The sequence below is a fragment of the Bos taurus genome, chromosome 11 (genome assembly GCF_002263795.3).
Source record: "Bos taurus isolate L1 Dominette 01449 registration number 42190680 breed Hereford chromosome 11, ARS-UCD2.0, whole genome shotgun sequence".
Taxonomy (NCBI): domain Eukaryota; kingdom Metazoa; phylum Chordata; class Mammalia; order Artiodactyla; family Bovidae; genus Bos; species Bos taurus.
This window is the reverse complement of record NC_037338.1, coordinates 11,947,854-11,975,610: the sequence shown is the minus strand read 5'-3', so window position 1 is coordinate 11,975,610 and position 27,757 is coordinate 11,947,854. Positions and strand designations below refer to the sequence as shown.

At 36.1% G+C, this 27,757-nt stretch overlaps 1 protein-coding gene across 5 annotated transcripts in view; it reads right to left on the bottom strand.

The window, feature by feature from the left end:
• Positions 1–27,757, bottom strand: part of EXOC6B (exocyst complex component 6B) — a 721,824-nt gene that overhangs the window by 371,989 nt on the left and 322,078 nt on the right. For all 5 annotated transcript variants that reach the window (XM_005212511.5, XM_024999183.2, XM_059891507.1 and 2 more), the window contains exon 8: positions 11,737–11,805. In XM_005212511.5, the coding sequence (XP_005212568.1) occupies positions 11,737–11,805 (69 nt within the window). The remainder of the gene's footprint in view (positions 1–11,736; positions 11,806–27,757) is intronic.

The window sequence follows — 27,757 nt, the reverse complement described above, 5'->3', positions numbered from 1 at the left end:
TAGCTCACCCTCAGCTTTTCGCTGTGATCTATGTAGTGCTTATGCCTATCTACCCTCACCAGGCACTGGTAGGTCAGTAAAACTAGGAGGCAGTGAGATATGGCAGGATAGTGATGAGACAATCTGTTAAGTGTCAAAGATGGACTAGGAGTCACCAAGTATTTCAGGGCAAAACTTTCCACATTAAAAAATATCTCTAAAGAAAATACTTTAAATACATTCTTATTGCTCGGAAGTATTCAAGGTCACCATGGAAACAATCAGGAAAGCTTTCAGCTCTATTCTAACAGTATAAAGATTTGAAAATAGTACCTACTCATTTCAAATTATGGTTCTCTGGAAGGCTTTTTGATTGAAAATTCAACTTTCTTTTCTTACTTCCCAAAGTAAGTATACATATTTCAACTAAACATAATGAATTAAAAAAAAAAAAAACAGACCTCTTCAGAGTCTCTTACAAAGGAGCTTTACTCTAGATTGATCAAATTATAAATTTTTTGATTACCAAAAAGTTTGATGATCAGGAGACATCCTGATCATCTATACACATTCCACTGAATTAGGAAATGTTTGCTTGAGTGAAATATAACATTTTTATTTTCAGATCTCAGAATATACTTGAATATACTAGTGTGAACTGTGAAAAACCCAAGACATAAATAAAGTACACAGAGCTTCAAAGACATTTGAAATAGGGCTCCCCTCCTTTTTTTTAAAACAGAAAAACAAAACAAAAACAAAAACAGATCAACTGATAAAACTGGGGTTCCCCAGAAAGACAGCTCCAGAAACAACTGTAAGGAGACTTAGATCCTATTTGCCTCTGACAATGCTGAAATTCTATATCCACAATTTCCAATTCTGTGTGACAGGCAAAATCAACTGATATTTCCCTCTCTCTGTACCACCATCTTTGCGAATGTCAAACAAGGAGAAAAACAAAAACAACCTTATCCACTAACTCTAAGCACCAAGAATTTTGCATATAGGCCTTATCCATTTGTTTTTATTTCTACCATTGCAGTAATATTAATAAATGACTGCACTTGTATTTATATCCAAACCAAAATTTAAATTCAAGTTTCTTTGTAAGAAATTGAAAGAGTTTAAATAATGGATTTTTACTACAGCTATATAAATTAATACAAATCAACTGTTCAAAGTAGAATCAGAATAGATTTTACAAACTAGGCTACTGTAAAAGTACAATCAATTGTAATGAAAACTAAATAATCAGTCAGAGCTTTATTTATCAAATTCACTGAAATGGCAACCCAGTCCAGTATTCTTTCCTGGAGAAGCCCATGGCTAGAGGATCCTGGCAGGCTACAGTTAGTAGGGTTGCACAGAGTCCAACACGACTGAAGCAACTTAGCAAACACACACACACTGCCAGGTCAATGATCTGTGAGAAGCACCGTCAAAAGCTATGTGAGGTTAATACCTGAATATCTTTTTTTTTTCATTTGCTAATCAATTATCTTAAAATCAAAGTGTAGCAGAGATGTTTTGTTTTTTTTTAAGGGGGTTTCATTTTAAAAAATAACAATTTAAAAAAATCTGACCATCAAAAATATACCCCATCCTTCTGATTTCCTTTAAGTCTATGATCTAATTGTTTCTACTAAATTTGTTGTTGTTTAGTCACTAAGTCATGTCCAACTCCTTTGCAACCCCATGGACTGTAGCCCGCCAGGCTCCTCTGTCCAAGGGATTTCCCAGGCAAGAATACGGGAGGGGCTGTCATTTCGTTCCCCAGGGCATCTTCCCGACCCAGGGATCAAACCCGTGTCTACTGCATTGGCAGGCGGGTTCTTTACCACTGAGCTTCCAGGGAAGCCCTCTACTAAATTCACTTGGCAGTTAAAGTACTTTTTGATAAAACTACAGAAATAAGAAACATAAAACCTTACCTCTGGTAGCAAAAAAACAACTATTTCAGAGTGAGCTTAGTCTTTATGAAATAAGGTGTTTCCCTCATATTTACCATATGAATGAGTCACTTATTTGATGTAGTTAAATTTGCATATAGCACTATGAGACTGCTGAACAAAGTATTAGATAAAATCCAAGATGATAAAATTATAAATACAGGCATAAGCTACAACACCTCAACGACCACTACTCAAAAGGATCTTTAACCTTAAGAATGCCAAAACTAATCATTTTTCTTTAATTGAAAATTTCAGACTCTTCAAATATTTATTCCTCAAGTACTTCTATATAATAGCCAATTGCTACCACAAAGTTCTTTAACTGATTTCATTAAATAATTCCCTTGAGAGCTCAGAAAACTTGTGTCACTTACAACTGCTTATAGCTTTTCCTTTTTCCACTCTCCAAATCCTTTCCTTACTATTAGTATAATCTGTAGTTACATGACCACGGATTTTCTAAGTTCTCCCAGCTGCCAGTACAGACCATACCAGCAGAAATCCTCAGATTATAAAGGGAGAAACATGTTCCAGAAATGTTTCTGCCCACCCAAGCTTCCCCCATCTCTTGCATCAACAATGATCATGAATGAAGGACTTTAAAGAGATTGTGGGTAAATTCTAACTCTGCTGCTGACTCACCTCTTCTAATTATGGCCAAATACTTAAAAAGAGATACTGTTAAATACAAGTAAGAGGTAACATATTCTGAAATTTACCACAGTTATATTCAGGAAGATAAACTACTAACTACAGTCTTCATATTATTTCTAAATCTCTGCTCTGTATCCTTCTAAGCTGAAGAATTCAGGGGAATAAAACTATTAGTTTAGATGCTGATGTTAACTTTACTCTTAAAAGAAAAACAGGTCCACTCACTTGCCATGTATAATGGCTTCCCAGGGAATAAAGATTTATGACAAAGAAATAAGGTTACTTTGAAATATGCTTTTAAAGTTAGATTTTGGCAAGGTTTGCAAGTCTAAGAAAAAGACAAGGTGGTAGGGAGTCCTTAGGGGGCTTATAAAAGGGGATACTCAAATGGAATTGGGATAAGTTACTCTGGGGCATAGGTCTATAGTCAGTAGATACCTGAAATCTAACTCAACTTGTAGCTCCCTTTAGATGAATTATTCTTTTTAGGTCTTTGGATGAGATTCAGGAGTTAGGGAAGCCTCTGAAATTCTAAGCAGAATACAAAGTACATGGACATATGCACATCTTATCTGGGGAAAGGGTTCTCAGCTTTCATCTAATTCTCAGAGGCCTCCTACTGAAGAGAGTTTTTAAAAATACTACATTTGTAGTATTATATTGCCTTTATAATAATGAATTCACTGCACAATAGCATTCTTCTCTCCTTATATCTTAGGCAGTTTCACAGTGTTCTTTACTGACTAAAGGACAATTATATTAAACTAAGGTTTTGATGATTTAGGTAATACTGAGGGGTTACTGCCTACTAAAAAAAATCCATATATTGCTATAATTGCTATCCCTAGGCCCGAGAAGTCAGAAATGTTTAAAATAATTTTTTTCATTATTGTGTAATACACATGCAGAAAAGTACATAAATCAAAGGTATACATTTGTCAACATTTTTTAATCTGGTAGTTTTTTAAATTGTTAATGAGCAGATGATATAGATCACTGACAACCAACATACCACAAGAAGATTATAAATCAGGCCCACAAACTAGGGGTTATGGTTATATTTACAGATTTGCTCCCCTAGTATCTTAATGATACCCAAGATCCTTGTTATGGGGCATATATACACCCTTTAGTGAGAGAAAGGTGAGTGAGCAACGAATCTGAAGAAGAGTCAGAAAGATGGAATAGTACATAGAAAAGCTTGAAGTATGTACAAATCTTTGTCCAAGTTGATTGGAATTCAAGGCTTGAAGCCCATAAACATGGCAGACATCCCTGGATTGATGAGATGTTTTTTAAAAATCTGCAAGACAGATTTGTTTCTGTCTTCATTAGACAACTATCCATCTTTTAAACTAAAACTACACAATGTACAAGAATCTCAGATTATTCTTCATCATTTCCCTTCCAGTTAAATTTTTAGTTTATGCTATTTTCTCCCTTCCTAAAAAATTATCCTTAATGACTGTGAGATGTCTTATATCCTATCCCTTACCTGCCCATTTCTCAACTGTACAGGAAGATTTAAACACTTGAAGCTCTTTAAAACAATTCTATAAAATATACCTACCTCTGCTTTGTACACTTCCATTTGCCTTACTACACCAGGGACCAAGTCTCAATTAACCACTATCTGACCCTTGTTCACTTTCTTCCCTCCCCTCCTCCTGCCAAAGTTTGCCCTTCCTGCCAAAGTTCAGCACTTCCTAGAAAAGTCTCACAGCCTGTTTGATATTGTACTTCACTTTAGTCACCAAAGGAAGAATTTACAGGTGCTTGGCCCCATCTATAAGACCATGACCGAAATCTGACCTCCTGTTACAATACGTGAACTCCTGCCCTACTGATAAGGCTGGCAGATATAAGTAGGATTTTTCAAATAATCCTTTGGGAATTTATAAGCAGCACAGCCATAAAAGGGGGGTGAATGGAAGGTCGGTTTCACTAAAAATAATAAATATTGCCATGTTTATTCAAAGTGTGCCTTGTTATCCTCCAGGCCAAAAGTTCAGATAAACACTATTGTAAATGACAAATATTAGAACTTTTTGTTACTTCTGTTATGATCCTTCCGTTGGACACCAATAGAACTGTTTTCCCTTGTATAAGCCCCAGCTCTGATATTGTATAACACTGACCGAGACTAGGATACTGGATTCATTTGCAGGTCAAAAGGAGGGTAGTTATATTTCAAAATAAAAAAACTTGTATTTAGCATTATATTCTACTAATACTAAGAATTAAGTGCTATAGTATTATAAGTATTAAGACTAAGTGTTATAGTCTACTGCAGAAAAAGAATGCCTATTGAGAATACAATGATATAATATAGTAAGCACTAATGTAAATATGCACCAGGTTCTATAGTAGTGCAAAGAGAAACAGCATCCACTGTGCTTAACCTGAAACATCAGGAAAATTTGCTAGAGGACTTGAGTAGCAAATAAATATGAATCTGTAAAATAGAATGGGAATAGTAATTCAAGCAGAAGCACTAGCATGAAGACAGGATGAGCTGCGTGAAACAGCATGGTATATTCAATGAACCGGAAGCATTTCAGTATCAGTAAAGGAAGGTGGGAACCACAGGAAAAACAGCAGACTGGACATGGAAAACCTACTATGCTTTCATATGCTGGGTCTTCTTCTATACCTCTACATTTTACTCCACAGATGACCAATTAGAGCATTTTACACAGACATCATTGATCAGATTTATATGATAGATTATTAACACACTACAGTGAGAAGTGAGTGAGGGGTTAAGATACAAGGTAGGGAGAACAGTTAGGAGACAGTTTTCAGTAATCTTGATGAGAATCTAAACTAGAGCAATCATTTTAGGAAAGGAGAAGGTGAAGTAAAACGACACCTAAGAGGTAACACTTGGAAGATCTGAGATCTGAATACGTTATTGAAATAGGAAGGGATTAAGCAGTTAACTTAGTTTTAGATTGTAAACTATCAAAGTCATAAACTGCTAAAAAGTCCAGTAACATACAGATTCAGGGTAGTGGTATAAACAGAAGATAAATACACTAGGTTGATGAAAGAATGAAAAGTGAAGAAGTCGAGACAAGTATAGAAATGGAAAAGAATGAGAAAGAGAAGGTTTACTTTCTCCTCACTCCTCATTTCTCTATTCCTAAATCTTTTCTTCAAGCCTAACTCTTGAAAGTCCCTTGGACTGCAAGGAGATCAAAGCAGTCAATCCTAAAAGAAATTAACCCAAAATATTCATTAGAAGGACTGATGCTGAAGCCGAAACTCCAAAATTTTGTCCACCTCATGTGAAGAACCAACTCACTGGAAAAGACCTTGATGCTGGGCAAGATTGAAGGCAGGAAGAGAAAGGGGCAACAGAGGATTAGATGGTTGAATAGTATCACCAACTCAACGGACATGATTTTGAGCAAACTCTGGGAGATAGTGAAAGACAGGGAAGCCTGGCATGCTGCAGTTCATGGGGTTACAAAGAGCCAGACACGAGTTAGAGACTAAATAACAACAAGTAAAATGCTAATATGAACTACATCAGGAAATAAGAAAATATTTATGTTACAAATATTTATATTAAGTAATCTATTTTTAAATATCATTGTCATTAACAATATGAGGAACTACCTTTTATCACGTAATAATACAAATTAGTGACTTGAGAATAAGGAAACAAATACAGAAAAGTGACAGATTATGGCCCCCAAAAACCTGTGAAAAGATCCAACCCTAGAAGTTATACATGATTTGGCTCTTGTTTTAGCAAATGAGATAACTGAGTTCTTATTTAAAGTCCATATAGGTCGAGTACAGCAACATCTAAAAACTAAACATGTATTCCAAAAAATACATAGCCGACTTCTTACCACCCTAGTTGAAGGTTGTACCTTTTCAAAACTTGTAAGAAACATTACAAATGGGGAAAGAGGCTTGTTTCTGCCATAAGAAAGTGAAGTTGCTCAGTCGTGTCCAACTCTTTGGAACCCCATGGACTGTACCCTACCAGGCTCCTCTGTCCATGGAATTTTCCAGGCAAGAGTACTGGAGTGGGTTGCCTTTTCCTTCTCCAGGGGATCTTCCCAACCCAGGGATCAAACCCGGGTCTTCAGCATTGCAGGCAGATGCTTTACCATCTGAGTCACCAGGGAAGCCCCACATTAAAATTAACAAACACTAAATATTTCAATATTATTGAATGTATTTTGAAATGGGCAGTTTAAGGCCCTCTTTTTTGTTCTTACAATTTAAGACTATATAGACTTTGTATATTTAAGAATGTGTGAATTTTAAATAATTGATAAAGATTGCATGTTGATGGCAGAAACTACAATCTCTATCAACATGTCTATACTTTGTCATATACTTTGAAAAATACCTATAACATGTCTCATGATTGGCATCAGAGACACATACTTTTTGACATATTAACTACCATTTATTAAATGCCAACTATGCACTAAGCCAGGCAACGTTCATACCATACCATAACTGCACTAAGTAGGTAATTATTGGGCTTCTCTGGTGGCTCAGATGGTAAAGAATCTGCCTGCAATGCAGAGGACCTGGGTTCAATCCTTGGGTTGGGAAGACCCCCTGGAGAAGTGAATGACTACCAACTTCAATATTCTTGCCCAGAGAATTCCATGGACAGAGGAGTCTGACAGGCTACAGACCATGGGGTCCCAAAGAGTAAGATGCAACTGAACATTATTATCACATTTTATATATGAGAAAGCTGAGATCTGGGTAACTTGCTTAACACCACTACTATGTAAACAAATTACTTTAGTACTCTTATGAATCACTACTAGATTTCTCACTTGAGGAATTAATATACACACAGTGATAAGATATAGTGCTGTCATATTATAGTCATTCAAATGTTGTAACTTATTTCCTGACAGATTATAATTTTGTAAAAGCATAAGTCTTTGATTGAGGCCACCAGGGAAGCCCTATCCATCTTCACGTACTACTTATTTATCTATTTAACTAATATTTACTGAGTACCTACACCAAGAACTCTTGTTGGTACTGAGGATATAACATTAAACAAACTACCCATTTTCCTATACTTTATGAGGAAATATTCACTTGATTTATAATTATGAGGCTTATAATAAAACTTAAAATTTTATATAAGCAAATATGGTTTTTTAGCTATACATACTATTGAAGAGAGTAAACAAAATCATGACACATATGCTCTTAGTCACTCAGTCATGTCTGACTCTTTGCAACCCTGTGTACTATAGCCCAGCAGACTTCTCTGTCCATGGAATTTTCCAGATAAGGATACTGGAGTGCGTCAGAGAAGTAAGATAATATGGGAAAAAGGAGGAGGAAGTATGTGGCAAATGAAAAATGCATATTACTGAATGTGATTTCTACTCAACTTTCAATAAATAGATAACTTTTATGTTACATAAATCATTTCGTAAGACCAAAAAAAGGGAAGGATGTTCAACAATTCTAATGAGGTTAAAATAATGCTGACTTACAAACCACACAAGAAAATACAAAAAAAAAAAAGAAGAAGAGTAAGAACAACACTAGGCCTGTGTTACTCATAGCCGTACACATAAATACAAAAAAGATTAAAAATAAAATAGACAAAAAGAAGTCAAATTCCACAGGGAGTTAAAGAAAGGCAGTGATTTACATCCTTAACAAGTTGGATTTATCTAAGAATAAAAGAATTGTTTACTATCAAAAGTATCTACCAATGAAAGCCATCACCTTCATGAATTAAAGAATAAAAACCACAGCATTTTATCAATATATTTGGAAAACAAATTCAATAAAATTCAATACTCATTTATGTTTTTATAAAAAAAAATATAAGTCTAAGAATAACTAGATAAAGAATATTTACCAAAATCCTATTGCAAACATCAGTTAATGGAGAAACTTTAGATACTCTCTTTGAATTTAGAAATCAGAGAAGGATGATCCATTATCACTTTACTGAACAGCAAAGTAATGATGATCCTGGTCAATACAACACCACAATAGAAAGAATAGAGATAAATGGTTAGGAAGAAAAGAAACAAATATCTGCATATGCTATAATCAACCACACAGAAAACCTATCATAAACCAAAAAACAAACTATAATAACTAACAAAAGAATTGAGCAGGTTGCCAGATGTAGGTTAACTTATAAAAACCAATAGTGTTTCTCAATATCAGCAATAATTTTAGAAATGAAAGCAGAAAATAGCAACAAAAACTAAGTGTTCTGTTAGTAACTAAACAAAAAGTGCCCAAGACTATTAACAGAGAAAAATAAAGCTTAATTAAATAACTTTAAAGTAGGCCTTATTCTTCCATAAATGGGATGACTTAGTATTATGAAGTAATCATTTTTTTCCCAAAATTTAACTATAAATTCAACTGACTAAAAGTAGGCAGTTCAGAGAAGAAAAATCTTAAAGGATTAATGGCACCCCACTCCAGTACTCTTGCCTGGAAAATCCCATGGATGGAGGAGCCTGGTGGGCTGCAGTCCATGGGTTCGTTAAGAGTTGGACACAACTGAGCAACTTCACTTTCACTTTTCACTTTCATGCACTGGAGAAGGAAAAGGCAACCCACTCCAGTGTTTTTGCCTGGAGAATCTTGGGGACGGGGAGCCTGGTGGGCTACCGTCTATGGGGTCGCACAGAGTCGGACACGACTGAAGCGACTCAGCAGCAGTAGCAGCAGGTTCAAAAAGAGAAGTATAATGTTACCAGTATTCAGAGAAATGCAAATTAAAATGATATCAATATCCATCAGGTTATCAGAAATTAGAAATTGGTAAAATTAAATATTATACATATACCTTACAACCAAGAATTTCATACCTAAAGTATAGAAACTTACAAGTCCATAGGAGGGTATTTATTTGTTACAACAGAATATATTAGGCAGTTTAAGAGTTGATTGAAGGGAATGGCAATCCATTCCAGCATTCTTGCCTGGAGAATCCCATGGACAGAGAAGCTGGTGGGCCACAGTCCAAGGGGTCACAAAGAGTCAGACACAACTGAATGACTAACACATACTAAGGTAATAGATAATTAAAACACAGCAAATACAAATGGGATCGATTAAATATCACATATAAGCAGGAGGCAATGAACTAAATACACAAACTATAATGAGGAACTGATATTAAAAATAGGACTAAACAAAAGATATAAGAAATAGAACTAGGTCCATAAGACAATACTATTTGAATAAGTTAAAATCAAATACAAAGTTACTATATACTTTTCAAAACCATAACCACGATCATATGTTAAACATAATAGAGTTAGTATAACTGGGGATGAGAGACAAGTGGAGTTATGGACAGGGGATGAATGGAAAAACCATGACAAAACGCAATACAGCAGGGGACCTTGTATGAAGTGACAAAAAAAGCATGTCACAAACTAAGATGTATATAATTTATTTAATTCTCCTGGTGGCTCAGAGGGTAAAGCATATGACTGCAATGAGGGAGACCTGGGTTCGATCCCTGGGTTGTGAAGATCCCCTGGAGAAGGGAATAGCTACCAACTCCAGTATTCTTGCCTGCAGAATTCCATGGATGAAGGAGCCTGGAAGGCTACAGTCCATGCGGTAGTAAAGAGTCGGACACAACTGAGTGACTTTCATACACATGATATTAAAAAGAAGTAGTCAACTTATTTTAGATGTTTTGATACAATTTTATCTATATCTTGCTTCAGTCATGTCCAACTCTCTGTGACCCCATGGACTATACAGTCCATGGAATCCTCCGGGCCAGAATACTGGAGTACGTAACCGTTCCCTTCTTCAGGGGATCTATCCAACCCAGGGATCAAACCCAGGTCTCTGGCACTGCAGGCGGATTCTTTACCAGCTGAACCACCAGGGAAGCCCCATTTTTATACAAAAGAACGATGAACAGAGAAAAGGAATAGAAAGTGAGAAAAGAGGGAGAGGGGAAAAGGGAAACAGACAGCAACAAGTGAGAGGAGGAAGAGAAGAAGCTTTCAGTTCTTTTCTCAGGCTACTAAAGTGAAGTCGCTCAGTCATATCCACCTCTTTGTGACCCCATGGACTGCAGCCTACCAGGCTCCTCTGTCCATGGGATTTTCCAGGCAAGAGTACTGGAGTGGGGTGCCATTTCCTTCTCCAGGGATCTTCCTGACCCAGGGATGGAACTCAGGTCTCCTGCATTGCAGGCAGACACTTTACCCTCTGAGCCACCAGGGAAGCTCTCAAGCTACTGGAGGTTACCAAAAACACTTCAGGCTATAAAGTCCACCCAAACTATCTGGAGTAATGATACTTTGGTAAATATATAAGGAAAGAATATGGATAACACACTAGGCAATAAGACATATTCAAATAGACTGAAAACCTGATAGAAGATTCACTGAATTTTGCTATAAAATGTATTGATAATGGACTTTTCTAATCAATTTGTCTTTGATGATACTTTAGAGTTTAATCTTTTTACTGATTGTACGTATCTGTGTGTCTGCATGTAGGTATATTACCATGAAGGATAAAGCGCCTTTCTTAGAATGACATTGATATCCACAGTATTTCTCCTCAGAGAAGTTCCTCTTTCCATAGGTGTTACATGACAAAGGAGTAATTACCATCAGGAATAAAAAATCTTATTTTAATATTTGAAGATAGGCTATTGTTATATGAATAACACATTTTTAAATTAACAGTAGAAATTCAAATTTGTGTGTCACTATTTTTAGCTATAATCTAATAATCTGTTGATGACTGACAGAAATTAATGTTACTAGTTACCACATATGACATGGCAAAGATAAATAAAAGATTCAGGAAGAAATGAAAAGATTATTTTTTAATAAATGATATTCCTTTAAAAAAGGAGTAGGGAGCCGCAGAGGATGAGATGGTTAAACAGAATCACTGATTCAACAGACATGAATTTGAGCAAACTCTGGGAGATAGTGGAGGACAGAGGAGCCTGGTGTGCTACAGTCCATGGGGTCTCAAGAGTCAGACATGACTTAGTGACTGAATAACAATAACAATTCCTTAATAATAGTTTCTTATTCCTTAATAATAATAAGAAAAACTATCAAATATGAGAAAGCAGAGATTTGAATTCAATGTAAAGTTTTATTAGGCAAAGCCAAAGACTCACCAAGACAGAATATATGTGTAGACATCGATAAACAGGAGAGAAATCAACCAAATCTTGGGCACCAGGTACCTGCAAAACAACCAAAATTGTCACAAAATATTCAAACAAAGCTATAAAGAGCAATAGCACTCATTTTTAATACTAAAGTGTTAAAACAAAACAAAGTATGCTTCAAGAAACCTAGTTTTAGCATTTCAGTCATAGATTAAAAAACAGTGAGGCTATCACCAAGGTTGGGACACAGAGAACTGAAGAACAGATAACAGAGAAGAGTAACAGGTGTCTCTGGTCTTGCATATGCTTTTAGAGATACACTTGGAGACTGCAGAAAAAAAGCAGGAAAGGGCATTAGAATCTGTGAATATTTAAGACTGCATGCAGTCAAATACAGAAATACTCCAAGAAGAGAGGGGAGATGATATTTTTAAAAATAAGATAATGAATAGAAAAATCAAACCTAGAGTATCAACAAATTATAGTATGAAAAATGCATACAGATTAATCCTAGACATCAAACAAGGAAAGTAAAACAAAAAACTAGAACTGCAATACAGTCACAGTGCTAAAACTGATGCATTACAATTGTGATGATGAATAAGTCACAATGTTCTTTGACCTCAATTTCCTCATCTGAAAAAGAAAAATATTAGTTGACCTAAATAAATTTAATAAGAATAAAAGGAAACACTAGAAAGCAAGTATTAAGCAAAACAGAACAAAAAAGAAAAGACACAACTACATGAAGAAATACAGAAGTCAAAATATAGACTAAAATAAAAACTAAAGACTAAATAAAGACAAAGACTAAAGTTTTTAGTACAACACTAGTAACTGTAATTCATCTGAATACGAGCAGCAGGCACATCTAAATTGGATTGGGCTGATTCATGATTATAAGGTCAGTTTCCTTTACTTCATAAAAGTAAACCTCATATCTTCTTTGGGTGAACTGATTCTTCATCAAGATGCTGTTTCTAATGAAACCTATTCATCCTAATTCAATAGTACAATATCCACTTTCTTTTCCCTTCAAAACCATCACATGTCTTTATGTATTGGTTCAAATTTATTGGCCATTCTGTTTATTTGCTTTGCATCCATGAGATCAGAAATTAAACCTCTATGTTTGGGAATCTCACTCAATATATTATGTATCTATAAGCACTCCAAACATATGTTTTTGTGACTCCAAAGACTGATAAGGTGCTCAAGATCCTACACCATGGCCAAAGCACAGTTTTACTTAAAAAAAAAAAAAAAATCTAGAAGAGTTAGTGAGCACTGCCAAATTACTAAGTAAAACATTTCATGGACAGGCACCATGTAGGTAAAGAAAAGTATGATTAAAAAGCATGTAAAAATTCTAACTTTAAGGATACAAATGGACCTTCATTTTCATCTTAACACAACAATGGGCAATAGGTGATCATTACAGGCCCTCTTCTTTAAAATGACTACAACATTAAGCACCTTTACAGTCGCTCCTCTTTGATTCTGAAGTGGAGATTTCAAGGAAATTTATTTTATTTTTCCGGAAAATCAGAGCCTACTAGTGAAAACTGTAGCTAAGTGAAAAACAATTTCAAAAGAAGAAATACAGAAAATTCCCATAAAATTATATTTACAATAGTATTTAAATTACCTAAAAATTACATGTGTACATGAAAAAGACAAGAACAGAAACGCATTAAAAAATTACTTTGATCTGTGTGGAAAATTAAACTTTTTCCTTTTATTTAGAATTAATGATTATAAAGTTATTTTTAGAAGTATATACCTTTAAAAATATTAAGAACATTCTACTTAATTTTAAACAACAAATTTAATCACAACTTTGTTTCTATGTTCTTCATACAGTTTATTTTGTTTTGCTTTGAACTCAAAGCCTTTCATTCAAAAGGAAACTGCTTCTAGCCATTGCTCAGTCAAAGTCTTAGCCCTTTCACATGTCAGACCCATCCTTAAAGAATGAACATCCCACCTTAGGGGACAATTTCCCAAGAAATCTGTGACAAATAACCTAATGGGGCCCTTTACTAATGGCATGGGAAGACTGGTTTTTCTGGACCAACTAAAAAATAGATATAATTAGAGAAGAGACAAAGGCCTTTTCTGTCATCTCCACCAAATATTTACAACCAAATCTATTCTCTGTGAGGCTGTCTTGACATCATCATATTCAGCTTCTAACTGTTTAAAGTACTCTGACGCAGGAGGGCTGTCAACGCTATTTCTTAGCCTCTGAAATCATAATCCAGTTAAGTCCTCCTAAGGACATGCTTTCCTGCCTTGAAGGTGGTACACAGAAATCAAGATAAAAAGGAGCAGAACGGGGCTTAAGTTCACAAACTTTACTTCCACCCTCCAAATAGTCTACTATTTAGAGATGATTTTTCCTTCATGCTCCCTTCTGTGAGGAACACTAGGAACACTGTGAGGAAACCAGAAGAGTGCTGTGAGGAGAAAGGTATGTAAAGCATGCACTGACTCATGTTGCTTTGAGCTAAATGTGTTTTCTCTGCTTCCACTAATGAAAAAGAATCACATCTACAGAAAGGTGAAGGGAGGAGAGCAACGTACACTGTACGTGAAGGAATGCTACATGTTTGGAAGGATAAGAAATGAACCTTCAAAAACCGAAATAAATGGGAGTGAGTACCAGAACAAAAGGCAGTGTTTTCTGACTCAAATAAATAGTCTGCCTCAAGGTCCACATTTTGCTCCCCATTTAAAATGCTAAATCTCTGTCGGAGCTGTCTTCATTCTTCTTCCCCTCAGTTGTCCCTCCCTCCCCTCAAGTTGCAAAGAATGATTCAAGCAGGTTTAGGTCTCAGCTGGGACAGAGGGAGGGGTCCAAGGACACTTTCCTAAGCTAACAATGACTGCCTTTAATGGTTTCTGTCTCCTAACAAAAGCCATGACTCCGTCTTTATCAGCTTCATCTAATTTTTCCTTTCCAAAGTAAATAACACAGCCCTTGCATTTTACACATGTCCAACTTTGACAAATCATTATCGACTAAGACTATAACTGATAAGAGATAACTTTGTGGTAGGACGCTGTCATTTCCTTTCATAAGGGCTTTCTTTCTGAGATACAGAAACATGATTAAAATAGTTAAACATTTCCTCTGCATGGCAGTCAGGAACTCAAGACATTAAGATACTGCAGTCTGTATTTTTCTAGTTCAAACAGATCTATCTTCATACCAACAGTAGTCACAAACAATGCACTTAAGATTATCCCACTTTTTTAACTAGTTGTTTTCCTTAAGAATTCACATGAAATAATTTCATCACCAAGGACAGCAGCTGCCTAATTCCCTATAGTTTCTGAAGAGTCCCTTCAAACCTCTTTATTGTCAGGAAGGACCAAATAGTAGGTAAAATTTTAGATTATGTAAATGAGAAATCCGGGCTTCCCAGGTAGTGCTAGTGGTAAAGAACCCGCTTGCCAATGAAAGAGGCATAAAAGACATGGGTTCAATTCCTGAGTCAGGAAGATCCCCTGGAGGAGGGCATGGTAATCCACTCCAGTATTCATGCCTAGAATCCCATGGACAGAGGAGCCTGGTGGGCTATAGTCCATAGGGTCGCAAGGAGTCAGACACACTGAAGTGACTTAACACACACACAACCAAGAAATGTATGCCTGAGAGCACACTATTTGTTGTTTTTCAGTCACTCAGTCATGTCCGACTCTTTGCAACCCCATGGACTGCAGTGCACCAGGTTTCCCTGTCCACCATCTCCCAGACCTTGCTCAAACTCATGTTCATAGAGTTGGTGGTGCCATCCAACCATCTCATCCTCTGTCGTCCCTTTCTCCTCCTGCCTTCAATCTTTCCCAGCAACAGGGTCTTTTCTAATGAGTCAGCTCTTCGCATCAGGTGGCCAAAGTATTGGAGCTTCAGCTTCAGCATCAGTCCTTCCAATGAATAGACTGATTTTCTTTAGGACTGACTGGTTTGATCTCCTTGAAGCCCAAGGGACTCTCAAGAGCCTTCTTCAACACCACAGTTTAAAAGCATTAATTCTTCGACGCTCAGTCTTCTTTATGCTCCAACTCTCACATCCATATGTGACTACTGGAAAAACCACAGCTTTGACTCGATGGACCTTTGTTGGCAATGTAATGGCTCTGCTTTTTAATGAGCTTTCTAGGTTTGTCATAGCTTTTCTTCCAAGGAGCAAGCATCATTTAATTTCATGGCTGCAGTCACCATCTACAGTGATTTTGGAACCCAAGAAAATAGTCTATCACTGTTTCTACTGTTTCCCCATCCTTCTGTCATGAAGTGATGGGACCAGATGCCATGATTTTCATTTCCTGAATGTTGAAAAAATGTTAGCCAGTTTTTTCACTCTTCTTTTTCACTTTCATCAAGAGGTTCTTTTGTTCCTCTTCACTTTCTGCCATAAGGGTGGTGTTATCTGCATATCTGAAGTCACTGATATTTCTCCCACCAATCTTGATTTCAGCTTTCCTTCATCCAGCCCAGCATCTCACATGATGTACTCTGCATATAAGTTAAATAAGCAGGGTGACAACACACAGCCTTGACATACTCCTTTTCCAATTTTGAATCAGTCCATTGTTCTATGTCTGGTTCTAACTGTTGCTTCTTGACCTGCATACAGGTTTCTCAGGAGGCCGGTAAGGTGGCAGGTAAGGAGAGCACAATATAAATTATATAAATTAAGAGAGTGCTAGGGCTAAGTCACTTCAATCATGTCCAATTCTATGCAATCCTATGGACCATAGCACTTGAGGCTCCTCTGTCCATGGTATTCTGCAGGCAAGAATCCTGGAGTGGATTGCCATTCCCTTCTCCAGGGGATTTTCCCAACCCAGGGATCGAACCTGCATCTCTTAAGTCTCCTACATTGGCAGGCAGGTTCTTTACCACTAGCACCACTTGAGAAGCCCATGAAATTAAGAAAACTTGGATATATTTTAAATTAACAGATAATAATAAGCTGTTAAAATAATCTCTGGATGACTGGCCTACCACATCCACAGAGAGATATCATCAAGGCAACAACTACATTCAACAATTATACATTCACATACCCACCAGAGATATGTGCCATTAGATACCAATCTATAAGGCTAATTTGACTGTTTCAATCTTATATACTTATGATAAAAATGAACAGCTTTAGTCAAAGCAATTATTCCTAATTATTGTGTATAGACTATTTGTTGTTAAATACCATTATATCCATCAATACACCAGCTGTCACATGATGCCACTACATAGATGGCAAAAAGAGTCTGGAGACAGAGGATATTGAAAAAAAGAAAAGCTAACCTTTCTATAAATAGGATTAATGAAAAGCACCTAGAAAAAAATAGTCTATGAACCTCTGTACACAACATACATTAGATAAGATATAAAGATTCAGAGGAGAAATGGGAATATTAGATATCAAGAAGAAAAGAAAGAGTATTTCTCATTATGAAAATTCTTGCAAAACATCAGGATTTGGTTTTATGATACGTTTTTCTTGTTTTCTAATATATCTTAGTTCAAGTCAAAGGAAATCTCTGAAAATGGAAAGGCTAGTGGATAAGTTAGTCTCATAAATGATAGGAAAATGATTTAGTTTTTTTAAAGGAGATTTTTATTTTAAAATAATGACACTCAAGCTTTATCAGATATATTCACTTAATAGTTTTATAACACAACCTTCCCCCTCAAAAAAAAGGAGTTAGAATTTAGCTCTCTCCATAACTTCAAAGACTCACTAGTGAACGGAGGTGGGGGAAAGAGTATCTGCAGGTAACAATCAGATAAATCTACCTGCTTTCCCTCTAAGTAGGCCCGGGAGATACACACACACACACACATCATTTATCTTTTTCTCATGAACTCTTTCAAAGCAGGTGGACCTTCCAAAAAGAGTATGACAGAAGTTTGTAAAAAATGTAGATATGCTTCTCACTAATTATTTGGGTCATTCTTGATCTTGAAAATACTTTTTGATTACCACTTAACATAAAACAGAATTTTGGTACTTTGGTTTCTTGGTATTGATAAATGAATGTAGGGACTTGGTACCTATTTCTGAAAATTACTTGACTCTCAAGTTACTAAAATGTACCAGGTATGTTTCTCAAGAGAGAAAACAACAAATGATTAGCTAAAGGGGTACTGCCTTTGAATCCAGAAGATCAACTGTGACTGCCTATATTATGTCCAGAAGCCAAGAAGTACCTGGCAGACATTTTTTACCAGTGTGCATTTCTGAACTATTTGACTTACAAATTTCAGAGGAAAAAAAGGGTAAAATTCATTTGGACATAAGCTCTAATAGAGCTGGACTAACACCACAGACATACCAACAAACTAGAAGATAGGACTCTAAGTCACTAGGGTGAGTAAAAGGATAAAAAACATTCTAAGCCTTTGAACACTCAAGAACACCCTGACCAGAGCCCTACCCTAAAAGTACAGCATTTTTTTCTATTGAGCATCTCACAAATTACTCAACTTCTTCCTGAAAAATCCCTAAGTAGATTACCACTTAATTAATTCATGTTTGCACTAAACAGAAGAAAATCAGGAAAGATAACAGCATTTCTCCTTATTGAGGCATTACAAAAAACCCTGTGACCAAATCAAATGAGAGTCCTTTAAGAATTCTCTGCTTGAACCTGAACATTTAGGAAATAAAGATTGAACTGATCTTTATTTAACAATGGTCTACTGTATACTAGGATTTCCCTCATAGCTCAGTCGGTAAAAAATCTGCCAGGTCTAGCAGACCTGGCTTCAATTCCTGGATTGGGAAGATCCCCTGGAGAAGGAAAGGGCAACCCACTCCAGTATTCTTGCCTGGAGAATCCCATGGACAGAGGAGCCTGGCAGGCTACAGTCCATGGGGTCGCAAGAGTCAGACACGACTTAGCAACTGGAGAGAGAGAGACTGTATGCTAAGAAACTCTAAACTATCAGGCAAAAAGGAAATTTAGCATGAATGTGGTATTACATATAAAAGTTCTAAGGGGAGGAAAAGTTAAGCTGATCAAAAGTAGGTAGAATAAAATCTTAAAGAACTAATATCCCTAATATATAAGCAAATCATAAAAATTGAAGGGGAAAAAAATCAGAAAAAAATGGGTAAAAAAACAAACAGATAGCTTACTGGGGAAAAAAATACAAATGCCTCTCAAACTTCTCAGATACCACATTTCACCCATAGTAATAGGAATGCAAATTTAAAACTATACAGAGATACTATTTTTCATTTATGCAACTGGCAAAAAATAAAAAACTTAACAAAATTCTCCCTGAAAGAAGCTGTAAGAAAATAAGCATCTCATACATGGCTGGTAGTGGGGAGGTGCAGAAAATGGTTCAACCTCTATAGAGCAGAATTTCACATTATCCAACAAGACTACACATGCATTTATCCCTTGAATCAGCAATCTAGAAACCTACCCTGAAGAAACATCTCCAACTATATATAAAACAATTTTCAGGTTTGAGGGTTTACTATAAAACTTTTTTTTAAGTTTTAAGGTATTTTGCATAGAGGAAAATTCATCCTTTCTAGTGACAACTTTCTAGAACAACTTTATGTTCTAAAACAATCCATCTAATCCTATAATCACTGTCACAATCTAGATTTTAAAAGAAGGTTCCACCACCCCCAAAATTTCCGGCATGTCCCTCTGTAGTCAAATTACTCCATAATGTTCAGCCCTTGCCAAACACTGATCCATTTCCTGTCCCTAGAGTTTTGCCTTTTCAAGAATGTCATATAAAGAGACTCATACTGTACATAACCTTTGAATCTGGCTTCTTTCATTCAGCATAAAGTATCTGAGATTCATTTGTGTTGTTTCATGTATCTATAGTTTACTTCTTTTTACTTCAAAGTGACACTCTAATTATGGATATACCACGGTTCATTTTTATCTCTTCACTCACTGAAGAACACTTGGGTTGCTTCTACTTGCTGCAACATATGAATAAAGTTGCTATAAAAATTCAGGTAGATGTTACTGTGTAAACATAATGGGTAAATTCCTAGGAGTGAGACTGCTGGGTCACATGGTAAGTGTATGTTCAACTTTATAAATTCACTAACAGACTCTTTTCCAAACTGACTGAACCATTTTGCATTTTTACAGCAAATGCACAGCTGTCCTGCACCCTGCCAGTACCTGGTATTGTTAGTATTTTGTTGAGCTAATCAAAATAGCTCTATAACAGAAACACTATACTTTTACAGGAAAAGATTAGAAATCATTAAATTCCTACATACAGGAGATTAGCTGAATAAACTGTGGTACATTCAAAAATGGAGTACAATTTAGTAGTAAAAATAGAATGAGAACGATTTCCAGGAACTGATATAAAAATCATTATTTTCAGGATATATTTTCAAATGAAAAAACAAAGTACAAAACATATATATATGCATTATGCTGTTAATGTTATATAAGGTATGAGAAAGAGTATGTATACACGCCACAAACACAAACTCACAATATTGACTACTTACAAAGGGTGGCTAAGATCAGGAGGGAGAGATAAAGAGAAGAGTGGGATTTCAGTGAACATACTGTCTTATATAACTCTGCCTTTTGAACCATGTTCATATTTTATATAGTCAAAAAATTAAACTAATAAGGATAGGGAACCTCCAAAAATTACTCAAAAAGAAATCAATGAGCCTAAGAATATATAAATTGGATAATGAGCACACACGAGAAACTAAAATAGCCAACAAACATCTGAGCAAAACATTTTGAACAATATAGCTCCACTGCATTTAAGATGAAAAGAACAGCAAAGAAATCTTGAACTTAGTAAGTTTACTGCTTTTAGTGGTATATGCATAGAAATTCTGAAACTATTTTGGGCATTATAATTAGGCAAATGAGTAAATATATTAATACTCTGGGAACCAGAATTCTCAGACACAAATATGCAACAGAAGAGGAAGAGCTATGATATCAGGTTTGAATTAGAAGCATCAGACTTAACTTACAATTTATAAAAATATCTCTGCCAGTGTAGTATGTATATTTCTTAATTCTGTCCACAAAAGGAGCACACCCAATGCCCGTATCTTGGTTTCTAAATACCGTTCTCCAGTAAAAGGAACAAGAACTCTTTGACAAAACAGCTAATGCTGGGGCTGGGGCAAAACCTGGAGTGAACCCATCCTGTGCAAGACAATGAATGAGATGCTCAGAACTGACAGAGACACAGCAGAGCACAATGGATGAGACTCAAGTTTGGAACAAATGGAGAATCAAAATGAAAGACAAGAATGGACTATAAGCAGCTGTATACTAAAAAACATATAAGTGCCAACACGGAGACAAAAAAAAGGAAAGGGAGAAAAGTAAATTTCTTCTTTTAGAAGAATGCCAACCAATCAATGTGAATCAAATGGTAAAGATAGAAAAATCACTATTTTATAATCACCATAGTAATACATGATTCAGGAAAGAATCATCAATCAATTCTAAAACCAATAGGTGAAAAACAGTAGAGAAATCTGGTAGACACCACCTTAATCAACTGTGTACTTCCTGATATGATGCACTGAAAAGAACATAATACTTCTTTTGTAATATTCTTGCCAAAAATTATTAACCTGAATCTAATCATGGGGGTGTACCATATGTACCTAAATACAAGAACATTAAAGGAGAATAAATATACATAAAAATTAAATGCAACATGTGATACATGTCTACATATGATTGCAGGAAAAAAATGAAAGAAAAAACTGCTATAATATTGGGACAACTGGGAAAATTTGTATATAAGTTATATATTAAATTCCTGAGTGTGATTATTTTATTGTGATAATGTGGAAGGATGTCATTCTCAGAAAACAAGTCAATGTACTGAGAGTTCAAATATGATGTTTAAAATATACCACTTTCTTTCAAATGACAGATTTAACAGGGACAGTGGGGAAGAATGAAGAATAAAATTGACTTTCAAAATCATTTTTCTGAGAGAAAAGGCTCTAAATTTAATAATGGAATATTAAGTGAAGAGTCTGTGTGTGTTTGTGTATGTGTATTCAATATATCACACTATATGTCAATTATACTTTAACTGACATGTAGCATATTTAATTAAAAATTCTTATAAATAAGTAAAAGATAAATAAGTACAGAAGAGGTGAGATTCAACTAGTCCTCATGGAAAAGTAGAATTTGGTATTACAGAGACGGAATGGGGGAAAGTACATTCCCTATTCGGGGTTAATAGCAACTTCGCACATAGTTAAAGTGGTGGCTGAAAAAGCAACAAGTACATAAAGTAGATATTCAAGAAGACCTGAAAAGATAGGTAAACCTTGATAATTAAGGCAAAAATTTTCAAAACAAAACTTTTATACTATCAGAAAAAGAAAAAAATTTTAAGATCCTAAATCAATGTAAGCCATAACAAATTTTTGCCAATGGATAGACTTAAAAGATCAAACACTAGGAATGAGAAAAGCAAAATAGAATACCTAAAGCATGTCACACTGCTTTCATTCAACTCTGTCAACTGTCTTTACTGCCTTTATTGCCACTTGTTTATAAATATAGGTACTTACTTTTCGTTTGACTACATTTATCCTTAACAGACCAGTTTTCATCAAGAACAGAAATGGAAAATGCAAAGCCAGCAGGGGTTAGTGGATACAGGGAATCAGCAAAGCAGGCCAGCACATTAAAGTGTATTCTCTTAACAGATATACTGGACTACTACTCATTTTTACAATTAACTATATTGTCATTATTTTTTCCCAAACATGTGGTCCTGACAGTATATCTTCCATTTTCCTATTTTTATTACACACTTGTTAAAAGCAATAATATATTTCCCTCAGCACCTGCACAAATAAGATGAGAAACAGCAATATCCAACATGCAGACACAACAGGGATTGTGGATTAGTGGAAAACCATATCCTTTGTAGCAACCTTGCAGTTTACATAACTAACAGTATGTAAACAAATTAAGAAAAGTAACAAACAAACTAGAATATGAGATGTGCCAGAAATGTGGCAACAATGAAGTATTCTAAGAATGCAGAAGCTCTAAGTAACCTTAGGACAAAGCAGAAATCATAGGCCCTGCTTCTTCAAACTATGTCTTACTCAATATTGCTTTATTTCAATAGATTTTTGTTTGTTTACAATAGATGGTATCATTACCATTTTTTGGTACATTATCAAAAATATATCAAGATATATTTCATCTTTATTGCAAAAAAAAAGCACAGTCAGAATGCTACAATGTTAACTATTATATACTGGTAGGATTGTAAGTGCCAAGCACTATGACAAAACATTATATAAATTACTTCAGTCAATCCTCACAACAACCCTACTCTCTGTAGGTATTACTGGCCACTTTCTCACAAATAATATATCATCTTAAATGGTTCTTTGCACTCTATCTTCCAATATTTCAAAAATAATATTTCTGATGACTCTAATACATTCTCAAACTAAACTGTTCACTACTTCTAAAGATTTTTAAAGTTCTGTCTAGATATTTAGAAATAAGCAAAAACATCTGAATATACCACAGTAAGATATAAAGATTCAAAACAAATTTCTAACATCAAAACTAGGCCGGACAAGTGCACCACTCTCCACTCTCCCCACAAAGCAGCGAAGGTCCCATCACAACTGGAGGGCATGCATGGTCCACATGAGGGACAGCCTGTGAGCACCTGGTTCTGGTGGCCAGGGAAGACTGTGCTTCCAGGCCACACGGATCATAACTTATAAAGCACACTCCTTTAAGACTGAGAGAGACAGCTGTTTCACCTAACACATTTAGACAAACAGAGAGTCTGGCTAAACGAAGAGACAAAGGAACGTATTCCAAAACCAAAGGAGACATATGCCCTGAAACAGACCTTGATGAAACAGAGATAAGCAACCAACCTGATAAAGAGTTTAAAGTAACAGTCATAAAGATATTCACCAAACTCAGGAGTAGAATGAATGAATACAGTGAAATCCTCAACAAAAAGATAGAAAATATAAGAAAGTACTAAACAGCAGTTGTAACTCACTGAAAAATACACTTTGGGGATTCAACAGCAGATTGGATTAAAACATAAGAAAGAATCAATGAGTTGGAAGAAAAACATGGACATCACCTGGAAAAAGGTGAAAAATGAAAAAAGAATCTTAAAAAAAAAAGTGAATATACCTCAAGGGATATCTGAGACAACATTAAGTGGAATTATGTTCACATTATAGAATTTTCAGAAGGGAAAGATAAGAGAAAGGGTCAGAAAACTTAGAAAAGGGTCAGAAAAAATAATGGCTGAAAAACTTGCCCAAGCTGGGGAAGGAAACAGACATCCAGGTCTAGAAGTCAAGAGACTTCCAAGAAAGATGACACCAAGGAGAAGCACACCAAGACACATTATAATTAAAATGGTAAGAGTAAGGACTAAGAGAGAACTCTAACAGCAATAAGAGAAAAACAACTTCATTCATTCATTCATTTCAGTCGCTCAGTCGTGTCTGACTCTTTGTGACCCCATGAACCACAGCATACCAGGCCTCCCTGTCCATCACCAACTTCCGGAGTTCACTCAAACTCATGTCCATTGAGTCAGTGATGCCGTCCAACCATCTCATCCTCTGTCGTCCCCTTCTTCTCCTGCCCTCGATCTTTCCCATCATCAGGGTCTTTTCAAATGAGTCAGCTCTTCACATCAGGTGGCCAAAGTATTGGAGCTTCAGCTTCAACATCAGTCCTTCCAATGAACAACCAGGACGGACCTCCTTTAGGATGGACTGGTTGAATCTCCTTGCAGTCCAAGGGACTCTCAAAAGTCTTCTCCAACACCACAGTTCAAAAACATCAATTCTTCAGCACTCAGCTTTCTTTATAGTCCAACTCTCACATCCATACGTGACTACTGGAAAAAACATAGCCTTGACTAGACGGACCATTGTTGACAAAGTAATGTCTCTGCTTTTGAATATGCTATCTAGGTTGGTCATAACTTTCCTTCCAAGGAGCAAGCGTCTTTTAATTTCATGGCTGCAATAACCATCTGCAGTGATTTTGGAGCCCAAAAAAGGAAAGTCTGACACTGTTTCTACTGTTTCCCCATCTATTTCCCATGAAGTGATGGGACCAGATTGGCCAGTTGGCCAGCTTTAAGCCAACTTTTTCACTTTCATCAAGAGGCTTTTTAGTTCTTCTTCACTTCCTGCCATAAGGGTGGTGTCATCTGCATATCTGAGGTTATTGATATTTCTCCCGGCAATCTTGATTCCAGCTTGTGCTTCTTCCAGCCCAGCATTTCTCATGATGTACTCTGCATAGAAGTTAAATAAGCAGAGTGACAATATACAGCCTTGATGTACTCCTTTTCCTATTTGGAACCAGTCTGTTGTTCCATGTCCAGTTCTAACTGTTGCTTCCTGACCTGCATATAGGTTTGGTATTCCCATCTCTTTCAGAATTTTCCACAGTTTAAAACTTATTATATTAAAAAAAAAAAAATCCTTATAAAGCTTCCAGCAGATTTATCAGAAGAAACTCTACAGGCCATAAGTGAGTGGCATGGCGTATTCAAATTGCTAAAAGGAAAATTTTTCCAACCAATATTTCTCTAATCGGCAAGTTTGTCATTCAAAATTAAAGATGAGGTAAAGGTTTTCCAAATAAGCAAAAGCTCAAGAAGTTAACTTCCTTGGAGGCTCATACTGTGAAGAATCTGCCTGCAATACAGGAGACCTGGGTTTGATCCCTGGGTTGGGAAGATCCCCTAGAGGAGGGCATGGCTACCAGTATTCTTGGCTGGAGAATCCCCAAGGACAGAGGAGCCTGGAGGGCTACAATCCACGGGGGTCACAAAGAGTCGGACACAAATGAGCAACTAAGCACAGCATGGCAAAGAAGTTTATCACCACTAAAGTGGACTTACAAGAAATGTTACAGGGAATTCCCTAAGTTGAAAAAAAAACAACACTAACTGATAAGAAGAAAACACAGGAAAGTAAAAATCTCATGGGAAAACGTAAGCAAGATACACCCTGAGGAAACCAGAACTGAAAGCAACACATGTACCCTAATGTTCACTGCAGCACTATTTACAGTTGCTAGGACATGGAAACAACCTAGATGTCCATCGGCAGATGAATGGACAAGGAAGTTGTGGTGCATACACACAGTGGAATATTACTCAGCTACAAAAAGGAATGCATCTGAGACAGTTCTAATGAGGTGGATGAACCTGGAGCTTAATATACAGAGTGAAGCAAGTCAGAAAGAGAAAGACAAATACTGATATTTATACATATATATGGTATTTAGGGGAGAAGGCAATGGCACCCCACTCCAGTACTCTTGCCTGGAAAATCCCATGGATGGAGGAGCCTGGTAGGCTCCAGTCCATGGGGTCGCTAAGAGTCGGGCACGACTGAACGACTTCACTTTCACTTTTCACTTTCATGAATTGGAGAGGAAAACAGCAACCCACTCCAGTATTCTTGCCTGGAGAATCCCGGGGACAGAGGAACCTGGTGGGCTGATGTCTATGGGGTCGTACAGAGTTGGACACGACTGAAGCGACTTAGCAGCAGCAACAGCATGGAATTTAGGAAAACAGTACCAATGATCCTACATGCAGGACACGGACGTAAAGAACAGACTTTTGGACTCAGTGGAAGAAGGGGAGAATGGGATGACTTGAGAGAATAGCATTAAAACCTGGACATTACTATATGTAAAACAGATGGCCAGTGCAAGATTGATACATGAAGCAGGTAGCCAAAGCCAGTGGTCTGGGACAACCCAGAGGGATAGAGTCGGGAGGGAGGTCAGAGGGAGGTTCAGGATGTGGGGGACACATGTATACCTGTGGCCAATTCATGCTGATGTATGGCAAAAATCATCACAACACTGTAAAGCAATTATCCTCCAATTAAAATAAATTAATTAATTAAAAATTTTAAAAAAGAAGGTAGCCAATCAAGCACTTATAAAACTACCATAAAGCTTAAGAGACAAAAGAAGTAAACTTAGCTACAAAAAAATACAATAATTTTCTAAGGAAACATAAATAAAAAGATGCAAAATGTGACATCAAAAACATAAAATTTGGTGGGGGTAGTAAAAATTTAGAATTGTGGAATGTACCCAATACATATATAATTATGACTGATTTGTGCTGTTATATGGTAGAAATTAACACAACATTGTAAAGCAATTTTCCTCCAATTAAAAAAGAAATTAAATGAATAAACTTAAGAAGATTGAGATATTAAGCATTTTTCACAGTCACAACACTATGAAAACAGAAATCAATTACAAGAAGAAAACTGAACCAAAAAACCAATAAAAATGTGGGAATTAAGCAATATGCTACCAAACAACCAGTGGGTCATTGAAGAAATCAAAAGTAAAATTAAAAAAAAATACCTAGAGACAAAGAAAAATGGAAATATTACACACTGAAGTCTTTAAGATGCAGCAAATGTAGTTCTCAGAGGGAAGTCAACAGCAGTCCAGGACTACTTCAAGAAATAATAGAAATCTAATTTTAATGCTAAGGAACTAGAAAAAGAAGAACAAATCAAAGTCCAAAGTTAGTAGATAAAAGAAAATAATAAGATCAGTGCAGAAATAAATGAAATAGAAATTAAAAAGACAAATGTTCAGTCACTAAGTCATACCAGACTCCTTGAAACCCCATAAACTGCAGCACACCAGGCTTCCCTGTCCTTCACTATCTCCTGGAGTTTGCTCAAACTCATGTCCATTGAGTCAGTGATGCTGACCATCCAACTATCTCATTCTCTGAAATAACATGATCTACTGGAAAAGGGAATGGTAAACCCTTCAATATTCTTGCCCTGAGAACGCCATGAACAGTATGTAAAGGCAAAAAGACAATAGAAAACTAAGAGGTGGTTCTTTAAGAAGAAAAATAAAATTGACAAGCCTTTAGACAAAGCAAGAAAAAAAGCAAGAGGAGTCAAATAACATCAGGAATAAAGAGAAATTATAA